The 17328-nt window shown below is 44.4% G+C and overlaps 2 protein-coding genes across 8 annotated transcripts in view; one reads left to right on the top strand and one right to left on the bottom strand.

Annotated features, from left to right (window-relative positions):
* The window catches only part of KIAA0825 (KIAA0825 ortholog), a 419242-nt gene that overhangs the window by 340896 nt on the left and 61018 nt on the right, over positions 1 to 17328 (top strand). The gene's annotated exons all lie outside the window — the stretch shown is intronic.
* On the bottom strand, positions 11720 to 13644 carry LOC135984301 (uncharacterized). Its single transcript, XM_065599209.1, has 2 exons — positions 12936 to 13644; positions 11720 to 12341 (listed from the first exon to the last, which is right to left on the bottom strand). Exons 1-2 carry the CDS (start codon positions 13474 to 13476, stop codon positions 11839 to 11841), a joined length of 1044 nt encoding a protein of 347 aa, XP_065455281.1. The 5' UTR covers positions 13477 to 13644; the 3' UTR covers positions 11720 to 11838.

Below are 17328 nucleotides of genomic sequence, written 5' to 3'. Positions count from 1 at the left end.
TCTTTGGTCTTCCTCTTGCTTCTAATGTATTGATAAAGTCTTCTTGTTTCCCTTTATTCCTGTAGCTAGTTTGAGCTCATTTTGTGCCTTTGCCTTTCTAATCTTGCCCCTACATTCCTGTGTTGTTTGCCTATATTCATCCTTTGTAATCTGTCCTAGTTTCCATTTTTTATATGGCTCCTTTTTATTTTTTAGATCATGCAAGATCTCGTGGTTAAGCCAAGGTGGTCTTTTGCCACATTTTCTGTCTTTCCTAACCAGCGGAATAGCTTGCTTTTGGGCCCTTAATAGTGTCCCTTTGAAAAACTGCCAACTCTCCTCAGTTGTTTTTCCCCTCAGTCTTGATTCCCATGGGATCTTACCTATCAGCTCTCTGAGCTTACCAAAATCTGCCTTCCTGAAATCCATTGTCTCTATTTTGCGGTTCTCCCTTCTACCCTTCCTTAGAATTGCAAACTCTATGACTTCATGATCACTTTCACCCAGGCTGCCTTCTACTTTCAAATTCTCAACGAGTTCCTCCCTATTTGTTAAAAATCAAGTCTAGAACAGCTTCCCCCTAGTAGCTTTTTCAACCTTCTGAAATAAAAAGTTGTCTGCAATGCAGTCCAAGAATTTGTTGGATAGTCTGTGTTATTTTCCCAACATATATCCGGATAGTTGAAGTCCCCCATCACCACCAAATCTTGGGCTTTGGATGATTTTGTTAGTTGCTTAAAAAAAGCCTCATCCACCTCTTCCACCTGGTTAGGTGGCCTGTAGTAGACTCCTAGCATGACATCTCCCTTGTTTTTTACCCCTTTTAGCCTAACCCAGAGACTCTCAACACTTCCGTCTCCTATGTCCATCTCTACCTCAGTCCAAGTGTGTACATTTTTAATATATAAGGCAACACCTCCTCCCTTTTTCCCCTGTCTATCCTTCCTGAGCAAGCTGTACCCATTCACACCAACGTTCCAATCATGTGTATTATCCCATCAAGTTTCAGTGATGCCAACAATGTCATAGTTGTATTTATTTATTAACACTTCCAGTTCTTCCTGCTTATTCCCCATACTTCTCGCATTTGTATATAGGCATCTAAGATACTGGTTTGATCTTTCCTCCCAGTTTTGTCCTGACCCTCCTTTCTCTCTGCCAATATAGCCTACACTCCCTCTCGTTTCCGACCCATCTCCCCGGTCTCCACGTTCCCCACTTACCTGTGGGCTTTGCTCACCTGTCCCCATCGTTTCAAAGGAGCTTAAGGAACTCAGGTGCCCAAACTTTTTTGAATTTCAAAGAGATTTGGATGCTTAACTCCACTAGTGTCCTTTGAAAATCCCACTCTGAAATATTATGATATAGCCTGAAATTCTGAGGTTACATATTATTTCTCAAGGATTCCTTGCTTCTTTGAAAACATCAACATGTGTATTGCAGGAAGCAATACTGGTAGTTTGGTTTTCCCTTTATTTTTTAGATTTTTTTAGTTTTAAATTCTAGAAGCGACTGACCCAAATTCTGGGAGCACGTTATAAAACTTAAAGTTCACAGTGACAGTATTTTTTTTAAAATCAAAACATTAAAATGAGATAATCATTTCCCAGTGCCTCCACAAGCATAACACAATTCAGCCCCAAAATGTAATTACCTGATGCTAATAAATAACCCATCTTACTCTCATCTCATTCCTTCTTTGAATGCTAAAAGAAAGGTGAAATAAGAGAAAGGTGAGCTTTGCAGCAAAATTAGAAGGTTAACAAACCCAGGCTCTGTTTGAACAACAAGGGAAGAATGCTCCAGAGTCAAGCACCCTCAGAGAAGCACCCTGCTGGCAGTGCCCTCTCACCTATTTAAAAAAAAAAAAAGTATTAACAGGTAGTCAGCACCATAGTAGTGCCCCAATATTGTGTTAGAGTGCTGGAAGTCCAGGTACAGAAACAAAGTTCCCCTGAACACTTACGGCTAGTCTACACTACCTGCCCGGATTGGCAGGTAGAAATCAATCTCTCGGGGATCGATTTATAGCATCTCATCTAGACAGATAAATCGATCCCCGAATCAACGCACTTACTTCCACCTCGTCAGGAGGAGTAAGCGCCGTCGACGGGGGAGCCGCAGTGGTCGATTTGCCGCCATTCTCACAGCGGGGTAAGTCAAATAGGATATGCCGAATTCAGCTACGCTATTCGTGTCGCTGAATTTGCATATCTTAAATCGACCCCACACACACACACACTCATTAAAGGTTCTATGGCACTTTTTGCAAGAATAGAGCCGTAATAACACCGGTGTTCTGATTGAATTCCAGATTATGTAATTTCATGTTACCTAGCTAAATTCCCTCTTCAATTCCAACTACTTACAGTCATCATCTTCACTATCACAGTATGCTATCATATGGCTCCTGTGTACTGTCCTATAAGCAGATGAATTTCAGTGGTGAGTAAAGTGAATGCTGTGTATATAGGGCCAAATGCAAATCCTCTTTAGGGCCCCAAATGCAGCAGAACTATTGCATTTGCACTGCATGAAGAGCATGCTACAGAGAGGTCATACAGAGGTACTCCACCATCCTCATGCACTGCAGAGCAGAACTTCATGCTGTCTTTTTCTGCAGGAAGGCAGCTGGGCCAGTGGGTATGCATAGATCCATGAGCCCACAAACAGAAATTGCTTGCTCATTCCTGCAGTGCGAGGCTGAGAACTGTTGGACTTACTTTCACTGTACTCCCGTTACTAAATTGCAGCTCCTCAAGTCAGCAGGACCAGATGTGCTTTGGGAGCATTGAGAGAAGGTATACCGTGGCCCTTTCTTGAGGTTTACACCAAGGAAGAATAGCTTTAAGATGTGCTCAGAACTTCACCAGTAGTGTGTCTCTCTCAGGGCCGGCTCTGGCTTTTTGGCCGCCCCAAGCAACAACAACAACAGGGCAGCCAGAACGGCAAAGCAAAAAAACCAAACCAAACCAAAAAAAAAAGAAAAACCTGCAGCGTGGCCGGAGCATGGGTACAAGGGGACTTGCTTTGGGGGGGTGGGGGGGGGAGAGGGAGGGAGTGGGCGGGAGAGAGAGAGAAGGGGGCGGCCAGGGCTACAGCAGGGGCGCTGCCATGCAGCCCCTCCTGCCGTGAGGGCTCCGCTCCAGTCGGCGGGGTGGGAAGGAAGAGGACTGCCCTGCAGGACACTCTGGTTCTCCGCCGCCCCCTATAGGGTGGCTGGAACAGAACAACAACAACAAAAACACGACCATGCTGCCCTAGAATTGGGCGGAATGCCGCCTCGAACAGTCTGCCGCCCCAAGCACCAGCTTGCTCAGCTGGTGCCTGGAGCCGGACCTGGTCTCTCTGACTATAATTCCTTCCAAGCCAGCACCATCCACATAGTGGTGATTTTACAATGGGGCAGCTAAAACAGAGACCCACCATTCCATCTCATATAGAGGGCACCAAACATCCATTTCCTATTGAAATTGCTGACTTTGGAGAGGGAGTGTGTGTGTGTGTGTATGTATACAAACACACACACACACACAAAGCTACAGAACCTTTCACTGCTGTAGGCCACCAATATAAAGCATTTTTTTTAAGTGTTAAAAACCATTGATTGGCAAAATCAAGCATTCTAGGGGAGGATATTACACACACTTTGCCAATCGGTTACACAACTGTTTCAGGGAGAACCGTGGAATAGTGAGTCTCAGCTTAGAACAGCAGTTACAGGCAGCATAGGAAAGAACACAGCTTTGGTATATTTATTTTTAAAAGCAGTGTGATGAATTTATGAGCCTTGGGTCTGTCTTATTATATACCCATACTCTATTCTCAGCCAGGGGCGACTCTAGGGTTTTTGCCTCCCCAAGTGGCGCAAAAAAAAAAAAATCCCCGCGATCACGATCTGCGGCAGCAATTCGACGGGAGGTCCTTCACTCCGAGCAGGAGTGAGGGACCATCCACCGAATAGTTGGACGTGCCGCCCCTCTCCAGAGTGGCCACCCCAAGCACCTGCTTGGCAACCTGGTGCCTGGAGCCGGCCCTGTTCCTAGCCCTACCTAAACTGACCTTGAGCAGCCTCTCAGTTATTGTGCTTATAAAAGGGATTAATAGTTGCATGTCACTAGGACTGATGTATGAGACTTTGATCAGTATAAGGGTGGTTAACAGCACAGAAATATTAACGTCAATCATTATACGAAGTTAGGCCATGGGTTCTGGTCTAAGTCAAAGGGTGTTTAATTGGGAGGGAGGGATGGAATACCCTAACCTCTCTCACTCTATTGTGTAATCATTATGCCTAAATTGCAGATAGGCGTGAAAAGGCTGCTAAATGTGTGTCAGCAATGCTAGATCTGATACATCATAGGTATGACCCACTTCTGCTCCCTGCAGACAGGTTTCTTCGGCCTGGAGCCCTTATACCCAAGGTTTAATATGGTCCTTTTGAAAATGCAATTTAGGCACTTATAGACTTTAAGGTCAGAAGGGACCATTGTGATCATCTAGTCTGACCTTCTACACATTTCAGAACACAGAAACTCAACCACCCACTCCTGAAATAGACCCCTAACCTCTAGCTGAATTACTGAAGTCCTTCAGTCATGGTTTAAAGACTTCAAGTTACAGAGAATTCACCATTTACACTAGTTTAAACCTGCAAGTGACCTATGCTGCAGAGGAAGGTGAAAACCTTCCACGGTCTCTGCCAATCTGACACTGGGGAAATTCCTTCCTAACCCCAAATATGTCAACCAGCTAGAACCTGAGCATGTGGACAAAACCCACCAGGCAGACATCTGGGAAAGAATTCTCTGTAGTAACTCAGACCTCTCTCCATCTAATGTCCCGTCTCTGGCTGTTGGGGATTTTTGCTACTGGCAGTTGCCGATGGGCCACATGGGCCATCATAGGCAGTCCCTTCATAAATATATCAAGCTCAGTCCTGAAACCAGTTAGGTTTTTTCCCCCCCAATGCTTCCCTTGGAAGGCTGTTCCAGAACTTCACTCCGCCGATGGTTAGAAACCTTTGCCTAATTTTGAGCCTAAACTTGTTGATAAAATTGTTGTTTATATCCATTTGTTCTTGTGTCCACATTGGCGCTTAACTTAAATAATTCCTCTCCCTCCCTGGTATTCATCCATCTGATGTATTTATAGAGAACAATCATATCTCCCCTCAGCTTTCTTTTGGTTAGGCTAAAAAAGCCAAGCTCTTTGAGTCTCCTCTCATAAGGTAGGTTTTCCATTCCTCAGATCATCCTACTAGCCCTTCTCTGCACCTATTCCAGTTTGATTTCATCTTTCTTAAACATGGGACACCAGAATTGCATGCTGTATTCTACATAGGTGCTTTTGAAAGTTGTACCCTAGTTGCATTAATGGTTGTTTAAATTTTTATTTGCTGCCTTCCTATGAAGCAAGTACGTGGCCACTGCTGAAGGCAAGATACCAAAATTAGACAGTCCAGATATCTGATCTAATATAGCAACTCCTGTGTTCTTATGAGCATAACAGCTGATGTTAGTTGCAGTAGCTAAGTCAATTATATGTTATACTAGTGCAGTGGTGGATTTCTCTCCCATCATCTGTTGCACACAGTCCTTACAGGTTGTGATGAAATTCATGTCATGTTGGCCAAAATTTTCAAATATAATTAAGGATTGATTGTCTCAGTTTTCAGGTGTCCAACTTCAGACACTTCCAAGACACTTGGTTTTCAGAAAGATCTCAGCTATTCTCCTCTGACAATCAGGCCCCTTGAAGTTGCTACAATTTGAGCATCTAAATTCAGCAGTCACTTTTGAAATTTTAGGCTATTGAATTTCATTTGCTGACAATTATGAATTTCCTCCTCTAGCAACTCTTCAACTTTATAGATATAGGGGCAAGTTGTGTTCAGTTTACTCAACAAAACTAACTTTCCTTATTAAGTGGCATATACAAATATCATGTAGACTTGTTATTTGGACACTTTAGGGACCTAATACTCATTTAACCTAACAAATCAAGAGTAACTCCACTGAGTTCAAAGGAATTACAAGGATATAAAATGAAACTAAAATTAACAAGAGAAGAATCAGTCTCTAGGTCAAAAGTGTAAACAAAAGATCAGACTAGGTCTTTTACATTTCCAGAATGAATCTGTTTACTCTTTTTCTTTAGAAATAACGTTTTAAAAATTTTGAAAGAGAAACTAATTCATTTCAAAAATCAATTTAATTGCTAATATGTCTTTATAAAACAGGAATGGGATATTTAATTATGATTACCAATGACTGAAATTCCACTGCACCTGTTTAATAAAAAGAAGATTATCTATGCACAATAGTTTGTTTTTTCCCCTTCATTTGGCATCCTGTGGATTGTTCCCATTGTAGGAAAAACATAGGGTGCAGTCCTGTTTTATTTACAAAGAATGCATTAAGTCCCGTTTCCCTGAACATGGCAAGAATCAAACAGCAGGAGCCAGTTTCTTTGTTCACAGCTCCAAGCCCCTTTCTAGACAGCACTCAGCCTAAAATGTCTTAAACTTTTCTCAGGGCCATGCTATCTCTGCTTTTCTGGTCTTGCTGCCTCTCTTTCCCAGACACACAAATGTTCACAAAACTATACCTAAGGAAACCCTTCCACCCACATGTGCCTTTTTTTTTTTGCGTGGCGACACGTGCCTCTGTTTTGGGTAGAGGTTGCTATTTTTTCAGCTACCCGATTCTATACTCTCTCACATTTATCCCAGTTGTTCCACCTATTCCACCCAATGAGGTTTAAACCAACTGATCCAAGATGGAGGTATTGCACCCTACATCTTGGATTAAGACATCCAGATTATGTTGAGAACCAGCTTGATCTTGATAAGGTGAGTCTGTGCTCACCACTGTCCTGCTGTGATGTGGAACATCTCAGAGGGCTAACAATGAGATAGCCATCAACATTGAATGACTCTCCCCCATAGGAACAATGGGTTTTCTACTGGTAGGCCACTGACTTTGAATGACTGTACAACTCTGTTGAGGGAAGGTGGGGGGCTGGAGCCTGCAATTTCCCTAGCTGAAGCACATGGGCAAAAGAAGATAGACTTTTTTTAGAAAGGTGGTGTGTCTCTGAGCAAAGGGACCAGGCCACTATCATGTACAAAAAGAGCAGGCTTCGGAGAGAGAAGGCAGGAAGGGCTGCCTAGCCTAAGGACACTTATCAAACCCAGGATTCACAGAAGGAGTGAGATCAGACTTGGATTTGGTGTAAGGGAGGGCTTACAAGCACATGGGCCCAGACTGATGATTGTCCAGAGGAGAGGACTGGACCAGGATGTATTACGGCTGTATGATATAGTCTTTAATTACATAAAGAAGTACTTTTTTTTCCTCCTTCCTTCAGTGCACAGAATGGAGTTGCTCTGGGTGGTGAATCAGGGTTGTATAGTGAAGGAGGCTGTTGCCTGTAGCACCTTTGCCTCACTTGTTGCAGAAGCTGGAAGGTGTGTAGTGAATGAGACAGGGGACTGCAGGAAGGGAAAGGGTGGTCTCATAGTTAAGGCACTTGAATGCTGCCCTGAAGAACTGGATTCTATCCCTGCCTCTGCCACACAATTCTTAAGTGATGCTAATCGAATTACTTAAACCAAACATTTCACAGGTGGTCACTAATTGTGTGTTCCTCATTTTCTGGGTGCCTGACTTGAGATCCAGGGTCTGATTTGCAGAAATGCTGAGTGCTCAAATCTACAGCTCAAGTTAATGGGAGCTGTTTTGTGAACAAGTAAAGTGCTATTTAATGCTACGGTCTCAAAAAAAAAATCAGGTCCTTGGTGTCTTAAATTGGACACCTGAAATTAGTGGACGCTGTTGTTCTTACTCATCTGGGCTTCAGATGGAGAACTGTCTCCAGTTTTGGGCACCACACTTTAAGAAAGAAATTGGAGGGAGTCCAGAGGAGAGCAACAAAAATGATACAGTTTTAGAAAACATGACCTATGAGGAAAGGTTTAAAGAACGGGGCATGTTTATGAGAAGAGAGGGCTTGGGGGAAAGAGGCGGTGGGAGGGAGTGAGAGCGAGAGAGAGAGAGACACAGACAGACAGACATTATAGCAGTCTTCAAATATGTAAAAGGTTGTTACAAAGGGGATGGTGATCAATTGTTCTCCATGTCCATGGGTGCAGGATAAAAAGTAATTGGCTTAGTTTGCAGCAAGATAGATTTAAGTTGATCTTAGGAAAAACTTTGTCTATAATGCGCTATCCAAATGAAACATCTGTCTATAATGATAGTTAAGCACTAGAACAGGTGACCTAGGGAGGTTGTGGAATCCTCATCATTGGAGCTTTTTCAGAACAGGTTACACAAACACCTGTCAGGGATGGTCTAGATTTACTTATTCCTGCCTCAGTGCAGGGGGATAGACTAAATTACTTCTTTATGGTCCTTTCCAGCCTTACATTGCTATGAGTCATCTCACAGCGGTGTTTGCAAATAAATTCATTAATGTTTGTGAAGCACTTAGGGTATGTCTACACTACGAAATTAGTTCGAATTTATAGAAGCCGGTTTTATTGAAATCGGTTGTATACAGCCGATTGTGTGTGTCCACACAATAAAATGCTCTAGGTGCTCTAGTCGGCGGACCGTGTCCACAGTACAAGGCTAGCGTCGACTTCCGGAGCATTGCACTATGGGTAACTATCCCACAGCTATCCCACAGTCTCCGCTGCCCCTTTGAATTCTGGGTTGAGATCCCAATGCCCGGATGATGCAAAACAGTGTCGCAGGCGGTTCTGGGTACATGTCGTCAGGCCCCTCCCTCCCCCGTCACAACAACGGCAGACAATAGATTCGCGCCTCTTTACCTGGGTTACCTGTGCAGACAACATGGAGCCCGCTCAGCTCAGCTGAGCTCACCGTCACCATATGTCCTCTGGGTGCCGGCAGACGTGGGACTGCATTGCTACACAGCAGCAGCTGCTAACTGCCTTTTGGCGGTAGACGGTGCAGTAGACTGGTAGCCTTCCTCGGCGATCTGGGTGCTGGCAGCCGTGGGGCTTGCCTTTTGGCAGTAAATGGTGTATTACGACTGTTAGCCATCCTATTACAAGTCGGGTCATCGCACATTAGCAGAGTCTTCCCCGAGCAGCCGATCGTGCAATAGGCCTGAAGACCATCGTCATACACCGCCCCGTATTTGCTGCCAAGCACCCAGAAAGATGCCGAGGGCTATCAGTCACGCTGCACCGTCGTCTTAAGATGTAAAAAATAGATTTGCTCTGTATTCATTTGCTTCCCCCTCCCTCCGTCAAATCAATGGCCTGCTAAGCCCAGGGTTTTCAGTTTAATCTTTGGGGGGACCATTCTGTGTGACAGTTGTTTGTGTTTCTCCCTGATGCACAGCCACCTTTCTTGATTTTAATTCCCTGTACCTGTACCTGTACGCCATGTCGTCACTCGGCCCGCCCTCCCTCCTTCCCCTAGTCCATCAGATACTACGTTTGCGCCACAGCTCATAGAGCCGAGAAGCGCCTTTCGCGCCTTTTCTTTGAATTCTGGGTTGAGATCCCAATGCCCGGATGATGCAAAACAGTGTCGCGGGCAGTTCTGGGTACATGTCGTCAGGCCCCTCCCCCCTCCTCACAGCAACGGCAGACAATAGATTCGCGCCTTTTTACCTGGGTTACCTGTGCAGACAACATACCACGGCAAGCATGGAGCCCGCTCAGCTCAGCTGAGCTCACCGTCACCATATGTCCTCTGGGTGCCGGCAGACGTGGGACTGCATTGCTACACAGCAGCAGCTGCTAACTGCCTTTTGGCGGTAGACGGTGTAGCATGAGTGATAGCCATGGGGCTGGCAGCCGTAGGGCTGCATTGCACCAGCCCCTTGCCAGGAGATGGTATATTGTGACTGGTACCCATCGTCGTCGTACTGGTGTGGCTGTCAATCATGGCCACCTGGGCAGACATGCTACTGTTTCGATGATGATGGTTACCAGTCGTAATATACTATTTTCTGCCAATTGCCCAATATTGTCTGCTAAGCACCCAGAAGAGGCCGAGGGCGATGCTGGGTGCTGGCGGACGTGGGTCTGGCAGACGTGGGGCTGCATTGCTACACAGCAGCAGCCCCTTGCCTTTTGGCAGATGATGGTATATTATGATTGGTACCCATCGTCATCGTACTGGAGAGGCTATCACTCATGCTGCACCGTCGGCTGCCAGCTTAAGATGTAAAAAATAGATTTGTTCTGTATTCATTTGCTTCCCCTTCCTCCATGAAATCAATGGCCTGCTAAGCCCACGGTTTTCAGTTTAATCTTTGGGGGGACCATTCTGTGTGACAGTTGTTTGTGTTTCTCCCTGTTCCTGTACCTGTATGTCATGTCGTCACTTGGCCCTCCCTCCCTCCCTCCCTCCTTCTCCTGGTCCATCAGATACTACTTTCGCGCCTTTTTCAGACCAGGTGCCATAGCTAGCACTGGGATCATGGAGCCCGCTCAGATCACCGCGGCAATTATGAGCACTATGAACACCACGCGCATTGTCCTGGAGTTCATGCCGTGGAACGCCGATTCTGGGCCCGGGAAACAAGCACAGACTGGTGGGACCGCATCATGCTGCAGGTATGGGACGATTCCCAGTGGCTGCGAAACTTTCGCATGCGTAAGGGCACTTTCATGGAACTTTGTGACTTGCTTTCCCCTGCCCTGAAACGGCAGGATACCAGGATGAGAGCAGCCCTCACAGTTGAGAAGCGAGTGGCGATAGCCCTGTGGAAGCTTGCAACGCCAGACAGCTACCGGTCAGTCGGGATTCAATTTGGAGTGGGCAAATCTACGGTGGGGGCTGCTGTGATCCAATTTGCCAGGGCAATGAAAGACCTGGTGATAGCAAGGGTAGTGACTCTGGGCAACGTGCAGTCAATAGTGGATGGTTTTGCTGAAATGGGATTCCCAAACTGTGGCGGGGCCATAGACGGAACCCATATCCCTATCTTGTCACCGGAGCACCAAGCCACCGACTACGTAAACCGCAAGGGGTACTTTTCAATGCTGCTGCAAGCCCTGGTGGATCACAAGGGACGTTTCACCAACATCAACGTGAGATGGCCAGGAAAGGTACATGATGCTCGCGTCTTCAGGAACTCTGCTCTGTTTCGAAAGCTGGAGGAAGGGACTTTCTTCCCGGACCAGAAAGTGACCATTGGTGATGTTGAAATGCCTATCGTGATCCTTGGGGACCCAGCCTACCCCTTAATGCCATGGCTCATGAAGCTGTACACAGGCAGCCTGGACAGGAGTCAGGACCTGTTCAACTACAGGCTGAGCAAGTGCCGAATGGTGGTGGAATGTGCATTTGGACGTTTAAAAGCGCGCTGGCACAGCTTACTGACTCGCTCAGACCTCAGCGAAAAGAATATCCCTATTGTTATTGCTGCTTGCTGTGCGCTCCACAATATCTGTGAGAGTAAGGGGGAGACCTTTATGGCGGGGTGGGAGGTTGAGGCAACTCGCCTGGCCGCTGATTACGCGCAGCCAGACACCAGGGCGGTTAGAGGAGCACAGCAGGGCGCGGTGCGCATCAGAGAAGCTTTGAAAACGAGTTTTGTGACTGGCCAGGCTACTGTGTGAAACTTCTGTTTGTTTCTCCTTGATGAACCCTCCAAACCCCCCCCCCCGACCCAGTTCACTCTACTTCCCTGTAAACCAACCACCCCACCCCACCCTCCCCTCCCGCTTGCAGAGGCAATAAAGTCATTGTTTTTTCACATTCATGCATTTTTTATTAGTTCCTCACAGAAGTAGGGGGATAATTGCCAAGGTAGCCTGGGATGGGTGGGGGAGGAGGGATGGAAAAGGACACACTGCATTTTAAAACTTTAACTCTTATTGAAGGCCAGCCTTCTGATGCTTGGGCGATCATCTGGGGTGGAGTGACTGGGTGGACGGAGGCCCCCCCACCGTGTTCTTGGGCGTCTTGGTGAGGAGGCTATGGAACTTGGGGAGGAGGGCTGTTGGTTACACAGGGGCTGTAGCGGCGGTCTCTGCTCCTGCTGCCTTTCCTGCAACTCAACCATACGCTCGAGCATATCAGTTTGATGCTCCAGCAGACGGAGCATTGCCTCTTGCCGTCTGTCTGCAAGCTGACGCCACCTATCGTCTTCAGCCCGCCACTTGCTCTGTTCATCCCGCGATTCAGCCCACCACCTCTCCTCTCGTTCATATTGGGCTTTTCTCATCTCCGACATTGACTGCCTCCACGCATTCTGCTGTGCTCTATCAGCGTGGGCGGACATCTGCAGCTCCGTGAACATATCGTCCCTCGTCCTACGTTTTCTCTTTCTAATGTTCACGAGCCTCTGCGAAGGAGAAACATTTGCAGCTGGTGGAGGAGAAGGGAGAGGTGGTTAAAAAAGACATTTTAGAGAACAATGGGTACACTCTTTCATTACAAGGTCGCATATTTCGGCTTGCAGGCAGCCATGGTAGGCCACAGTGTTTTGGCTTTAACCTTCTTAACATGCGGGAAAGGTTGCAAACAGCAGCGCATTTCCCATATCAAGGATGAATTGGGTTGTCCATTTAAAATGGGGTTTCAATGTAAAAGGAGGGGGCTGCGGTTTCCCGGTTAACATGCAGCACAAACACAAGTAAACCACCCCCCCCACCCCACACACACACGATTCTCTGGGATGATCACTTCACCCCTCCCCCCACCGCGTGGTTAACAGCGGGGAACATTTCTGGTCAGAAGAGCAGGAACGGGCGCCTCTGAATGTCCCCTTAATAAAATCACCCCATTTCAACCGGGAGAGCTTTCTGGAGATGTCCCTGGAGGATTTCCGCTCCATCCCCATACACGTTAACAGACTTTTCCAGTAGATGTACTGGCCGCGATTGCCAGGGCAAAGTAATCATTAAACACGCTTGCTTTTTTTTTTGTAATGTTTACAAATAGTTACAAAGTTACACTCACCAGAGGTCTCCTGTGTGCCCTGAGGGTCTTGGGTGAGTTCGGGGGTTACTGGTTCCAGGTCCAGGGTCACAAACATATCCTGGCTGTTGGGGAAACCGGTTTCTCCGCTTCCTTGCTGCTGTGAGCTACCTACAGTACCTCCATAATCATCTTCCTCGTTCCCCGAACCGTCTTCCCTGTGTGTTTCTCCAGTGAGAGAGTCATAGCACACGGTTGGGGTAGTGGTGGCTGCACCCCCTAGGATCGCATGCAGCTCCGCGTAGTAGCGGCAAGTTTGCGGCTCTGCCCCGGACCTTCCGTTTGCTTCTCTGGCTTTGTGGTAAGCTTGCCGTAGCTCCTTAATTTTCACGCGGCACTGCTGTGTGTCCCTGTTATGGCCTCGGTCCTTCATGGCCTTGGAGATCTTTTCTAATACTTTTCCATTTCTTTTACTGCTACGGAGTTCAGCTATCACTGCTTCATCTCCCCATATGGCGAGCAGATCTCGTACCTCCCGTTCGGTCCATGCTGGAGCTCTTTTGCGATCCTGGGAGGACTCCATCACGGTTACCTGTGCTGATGAGCTCTGCGTGGTCACCTGTGCTCTCCACGCTGGGCAAACAGGAAATGAAATTCAAACCTTCGCGGGTCTTTTCCTGTCTACCTGGTCAGTGCATCTGAGTTGAGAGTGCTGTCCAGAGCGGTCACAATGAAGCACTGTGGGATAGCTCCCGGAGGCCAATAACGTCGAATTCCGTCCACACTACCCCAATTCCGACCCGCAAAGGCCGGTTTTATCGCTAATCCCCTCATCGGAGGTGGTGTAAAGAAACCGGTTTAAAGGACCCTTTAAATCGAAAGAAAGGGCTTCGTTGTGTGGACGTGTCCAGGCTTCATTCGGTTTAACGCTGCTAAAGTCGACCTAAACCCGTAGTGTAGACCAGGCCATAGATACTATAGTGATGAGCACCATAGGAAAGGCCATGAGGCAACAAATAATTCTGTCTTCAGAGCAGGCTTTAAATAGCGAGCAATAAATAAGGCATGGGACCACACATTGAACAAGAAGAAAATGAAATACTGAATAGCAGCTCATTAACTGACACCATTCATTCTGTGCACTGATTGAGGCAGATTCCTGTGGAAAAAAATGTGATCATCTTATTAAAGACTGTATCATAAGGCGATTAAATTAAGGTTGAACAGGCAACTTTAATTCTGACATTTCCTAATATTTGAGTTCTTGACTTTTCAACCTTAATAATGTTTTAACCTAGCTTGTGTGTGTGTGATATTATATATAATATAGTATTATACTATATAGTATTATATTTAATATAAATAATTGGGTGTACATAATTTAATATTTATGTCTTCACATGTTGGTGGCTATCAGAGAATTCAGTTATTTTGATTAGTTGGTGATTAACTTCTGGTTGAGATATAAAAGATCATCAATAACAATTGGAATTAAATGGCATATCTACAGTCAGCACAATAGATATTTTGTTTATGTGGCACTATTGTTAGATTTTTTTTTTCCCCCCATTTCTGAAAAGGTAAACTGAAAAAAACTTTTAGAATGAGTCAGCCATGGGTAAACAGTACTCAGCCAGGTGTCAGGATAAGGGATATTCTGGACATAGTGTCAAAAATGCTTGGATAATAGGAAGACGATTCAAAATGCTTTTTAATTTAACATTTACTTCACAATCTTCCTCTGATCCCTTTTTTCCACTGTATCCCCTCTATATTTTCAACAACCCCAGAAATTACAAGTTAATGTGATCATTTTTCAATATTTATATCACTCAGGTGATCTGTCTCTCTCTGCTAAAAGCATTTCTAATCCAGCATAAGGCACCAATTCTGCAATTGACCTGTATGGTGCATCCCTGCACCTGCACAGAGTCATTTGCAGGATCAGGGCCTAATATATTGCTGCCTTATATATTATAGACTTTTGCAATGTCAGAATTGTCAGTTGCCAAAAAATCATGGCTCTGTCCCCCAAAATAATAAGAATCACTTGAAAAAAAAACCATGAGATTTTAAGAAAAATAAGTTTTGGGGTTTTTTAATTGTCTTCTGGTGTCTGAGTCATTAGGGTTCACATTTTCTAACTTTTCTTCAACTATAAGAGCGAGAAACTTAAAAAAAAAAATAATCTGAGACACTAACAATCACATGACTCCAGGGGCTGATCATTTAACTAAAAGATCCTATATCATGAGCTACATGATAAAATGACAAGATTTGGCAGCATAGCTGCTTTTAAAAAAAAATTATATATTATATACACACACACACACCGTTTCTTGTGAGAGAAGTGTCAGAAATTGTTCAAATATGTCATTTACACAAATTTCTTTCTTTGAATTCTCAGGGCCCAATTTGCAAAACTTGGTAGCCAAATTTGTGTATGCAAATACAAGTTTTAAATATTCAGACATTTTTAAAGTGTGCTTTAGGTGGCCATATTTGAACATACAAAACTAATATTTTAATGAAAATCTTTTACCCTGCTCATGGCCTCTATAATTCTGTAAATGTCAGTGCCATTTTCATTATCAGAAATAGGAGATTCTCTTTTTTTTTTTTAAATACATCCTGTTCTTTTAACACTGTTAAAAGATGCTTGGCACACATTGACAATTTGCCATTTATCCACAGCAAATAAAACACATTCTAATTGCAAGAGCATTTTGACAATGTAATCCAGACAAAGCTATCAAGGAAATATCCTCCAATCCACACCCTGTGCCTATATTTTAATAGAGTATCCCTGTAATCTACTGTATCTCAAAATGTATTTATTTAATCTGAATTAACACCATGCCACATCTGTTTCTCTATCTCATTTTCTTTTCTGTGGCCTGAAAAGCTATTGCATTTTTCTGCTGTTAGTTCAAAGATGTCAGCTACAACTTCTTATTGATTTTTCTTATTCTTTGTCTACTGAATTTAACCCTTATACATTCTGCAAATCTCTCTCTCTGGTAATCAAAGAAAATACTTGTTTAAAATATCTGACAAAGGTATGATTATAAAGCCAATTGAGATTTTACTTTCGATTTACCTTCATCATAAAAAGATTTCTGATCATATCAAGGTAATTTTGTTACTTGCATTTTTGCATCTTTACATTATAATTGTTTCCTTCTGCAGAAATAAATACTGTAACCTTGAATGAAGCAGTTACTAATAATGTTACACTAAGCAAATAAATGTCAGGAATGAACTAGTCTTGACTGCCTAATATAAGCTTCTGTAGTATTCATGGATAATGCTCTAATCATTGGTGCAAAACATCCAATTAATTTGCTTTCCCTACATGTTTTTACTGGCCAAGATGCATAGGGGAGTAGTGTGCTCAGTCATAATCATGCTCCACAAAGGCTGGAAATGTTCCCTTTGAGCTTCCAATCATTAGGTCAGCTGAAGTAAAGACAAGCCCATTGACAAGTGAGAATGGTAATAATTTATTTTCTATTGATGGGTTGTGACAAATCATGTCGGAGCAGTGGCTGCATACTGTGGGGCTCCATGAAGGAAGATTGTGATGGGCAGAGATGAAACCCTTCACAGCTCATTTAGTCCAAATGTAGCCACCTGGGTGGTGAATCAGTTCAACATACCAGCCCAAGCATTCCTGCACAAAATTAGATCGCTAACAGGCAAACCATATAGGGGTTCCTAGAAGGCATTAATCAACACGGTTGAGCTGTCACAATGCAGAATTCAAAATTAGGAAACACAAGAAGGGTTAAAATGTGGCAATTTTGTCACAAATTCAAGAATTTAATTACTATCACACAATTCCAGGTTCAGTAAGGGGCTTGGAAGAAAAATGATGAACTTTAAACTGGCAAAGTGAAGAATTACCCCTGCTGAAAACACCCTAAGATTTTTACAAATGTTAATTAGTAAAAGCAGCATGAAGATTTATTTAAGCTTGGGCACACCCCCTTCAACTATCAGCTGACAGGTCAAATTAAATTTATGTGCTTCTTACCACTGCACAGCACACTTCACTGGAAAAAATAAATTTAAATAAGATGATGTGCTTAGCATCTGACATCTCATGCTGTTTCAGAATACAGACAGTTATTTTATTTTGCAAAATATTACAAACTTGCCCAGCTTTTTGGCTGAACTCTACTTTTTTGTAGAAGAGATTTCACAGGCATACTGAGATCTGGACTTCACTGTTTAGTAGGCATCTTATTTTTCTTTAAGTGTGTGATTTTCTTCTGAGAAAACTGTTGTCTATATTTAGGGCCAGATTCTCTGTTGCACTCTGGCCTCTTACCAAAGAGATACAGCAGATTGGTTATGCTCAGCAGGTGTACTGTACTTTAGGGCTCTTTCCTAGCATGCATAAGTTAGAATACCTGGAGAATTAGGGAGCCTA

Source organism: Chrysemys picta, chromosome 6 (assembly GCF_011386835.1).
Source record: "Chrysemys picta bellii isolate R12L10 chromosome 6, ASM1138683v2, whole genome shotgun sequence".
Lineage (NCBI taxonomy): Eukaryota > Metazoa > Chordata > Testudines > Emydidae > Chrysemys > Chrysemys picta.
The sequence above is the reverse complement of the archived record's forward strand: the minus strand, read 5'-3'. Positions and strand labels throughout refer to the sequence as shown.

Bases quoted from the DNA above. Each gene is read 5' to 3' on its own strand.
- LOC135984301 (XM_065599209.1), bottom strand. From the start codon at position 13,476: ATGGAGTCCTCCCAGGATCGCAAAAGAGCTCCAGCATGGACCGAACGG. The intron at 12,342-12,935 runs GTGAGTGTAACT...CTCCTCCACCAG, and splicing joins GGGCACACAGGAGACCTCTG to CTGCAAATGTTTCTCCTTCG.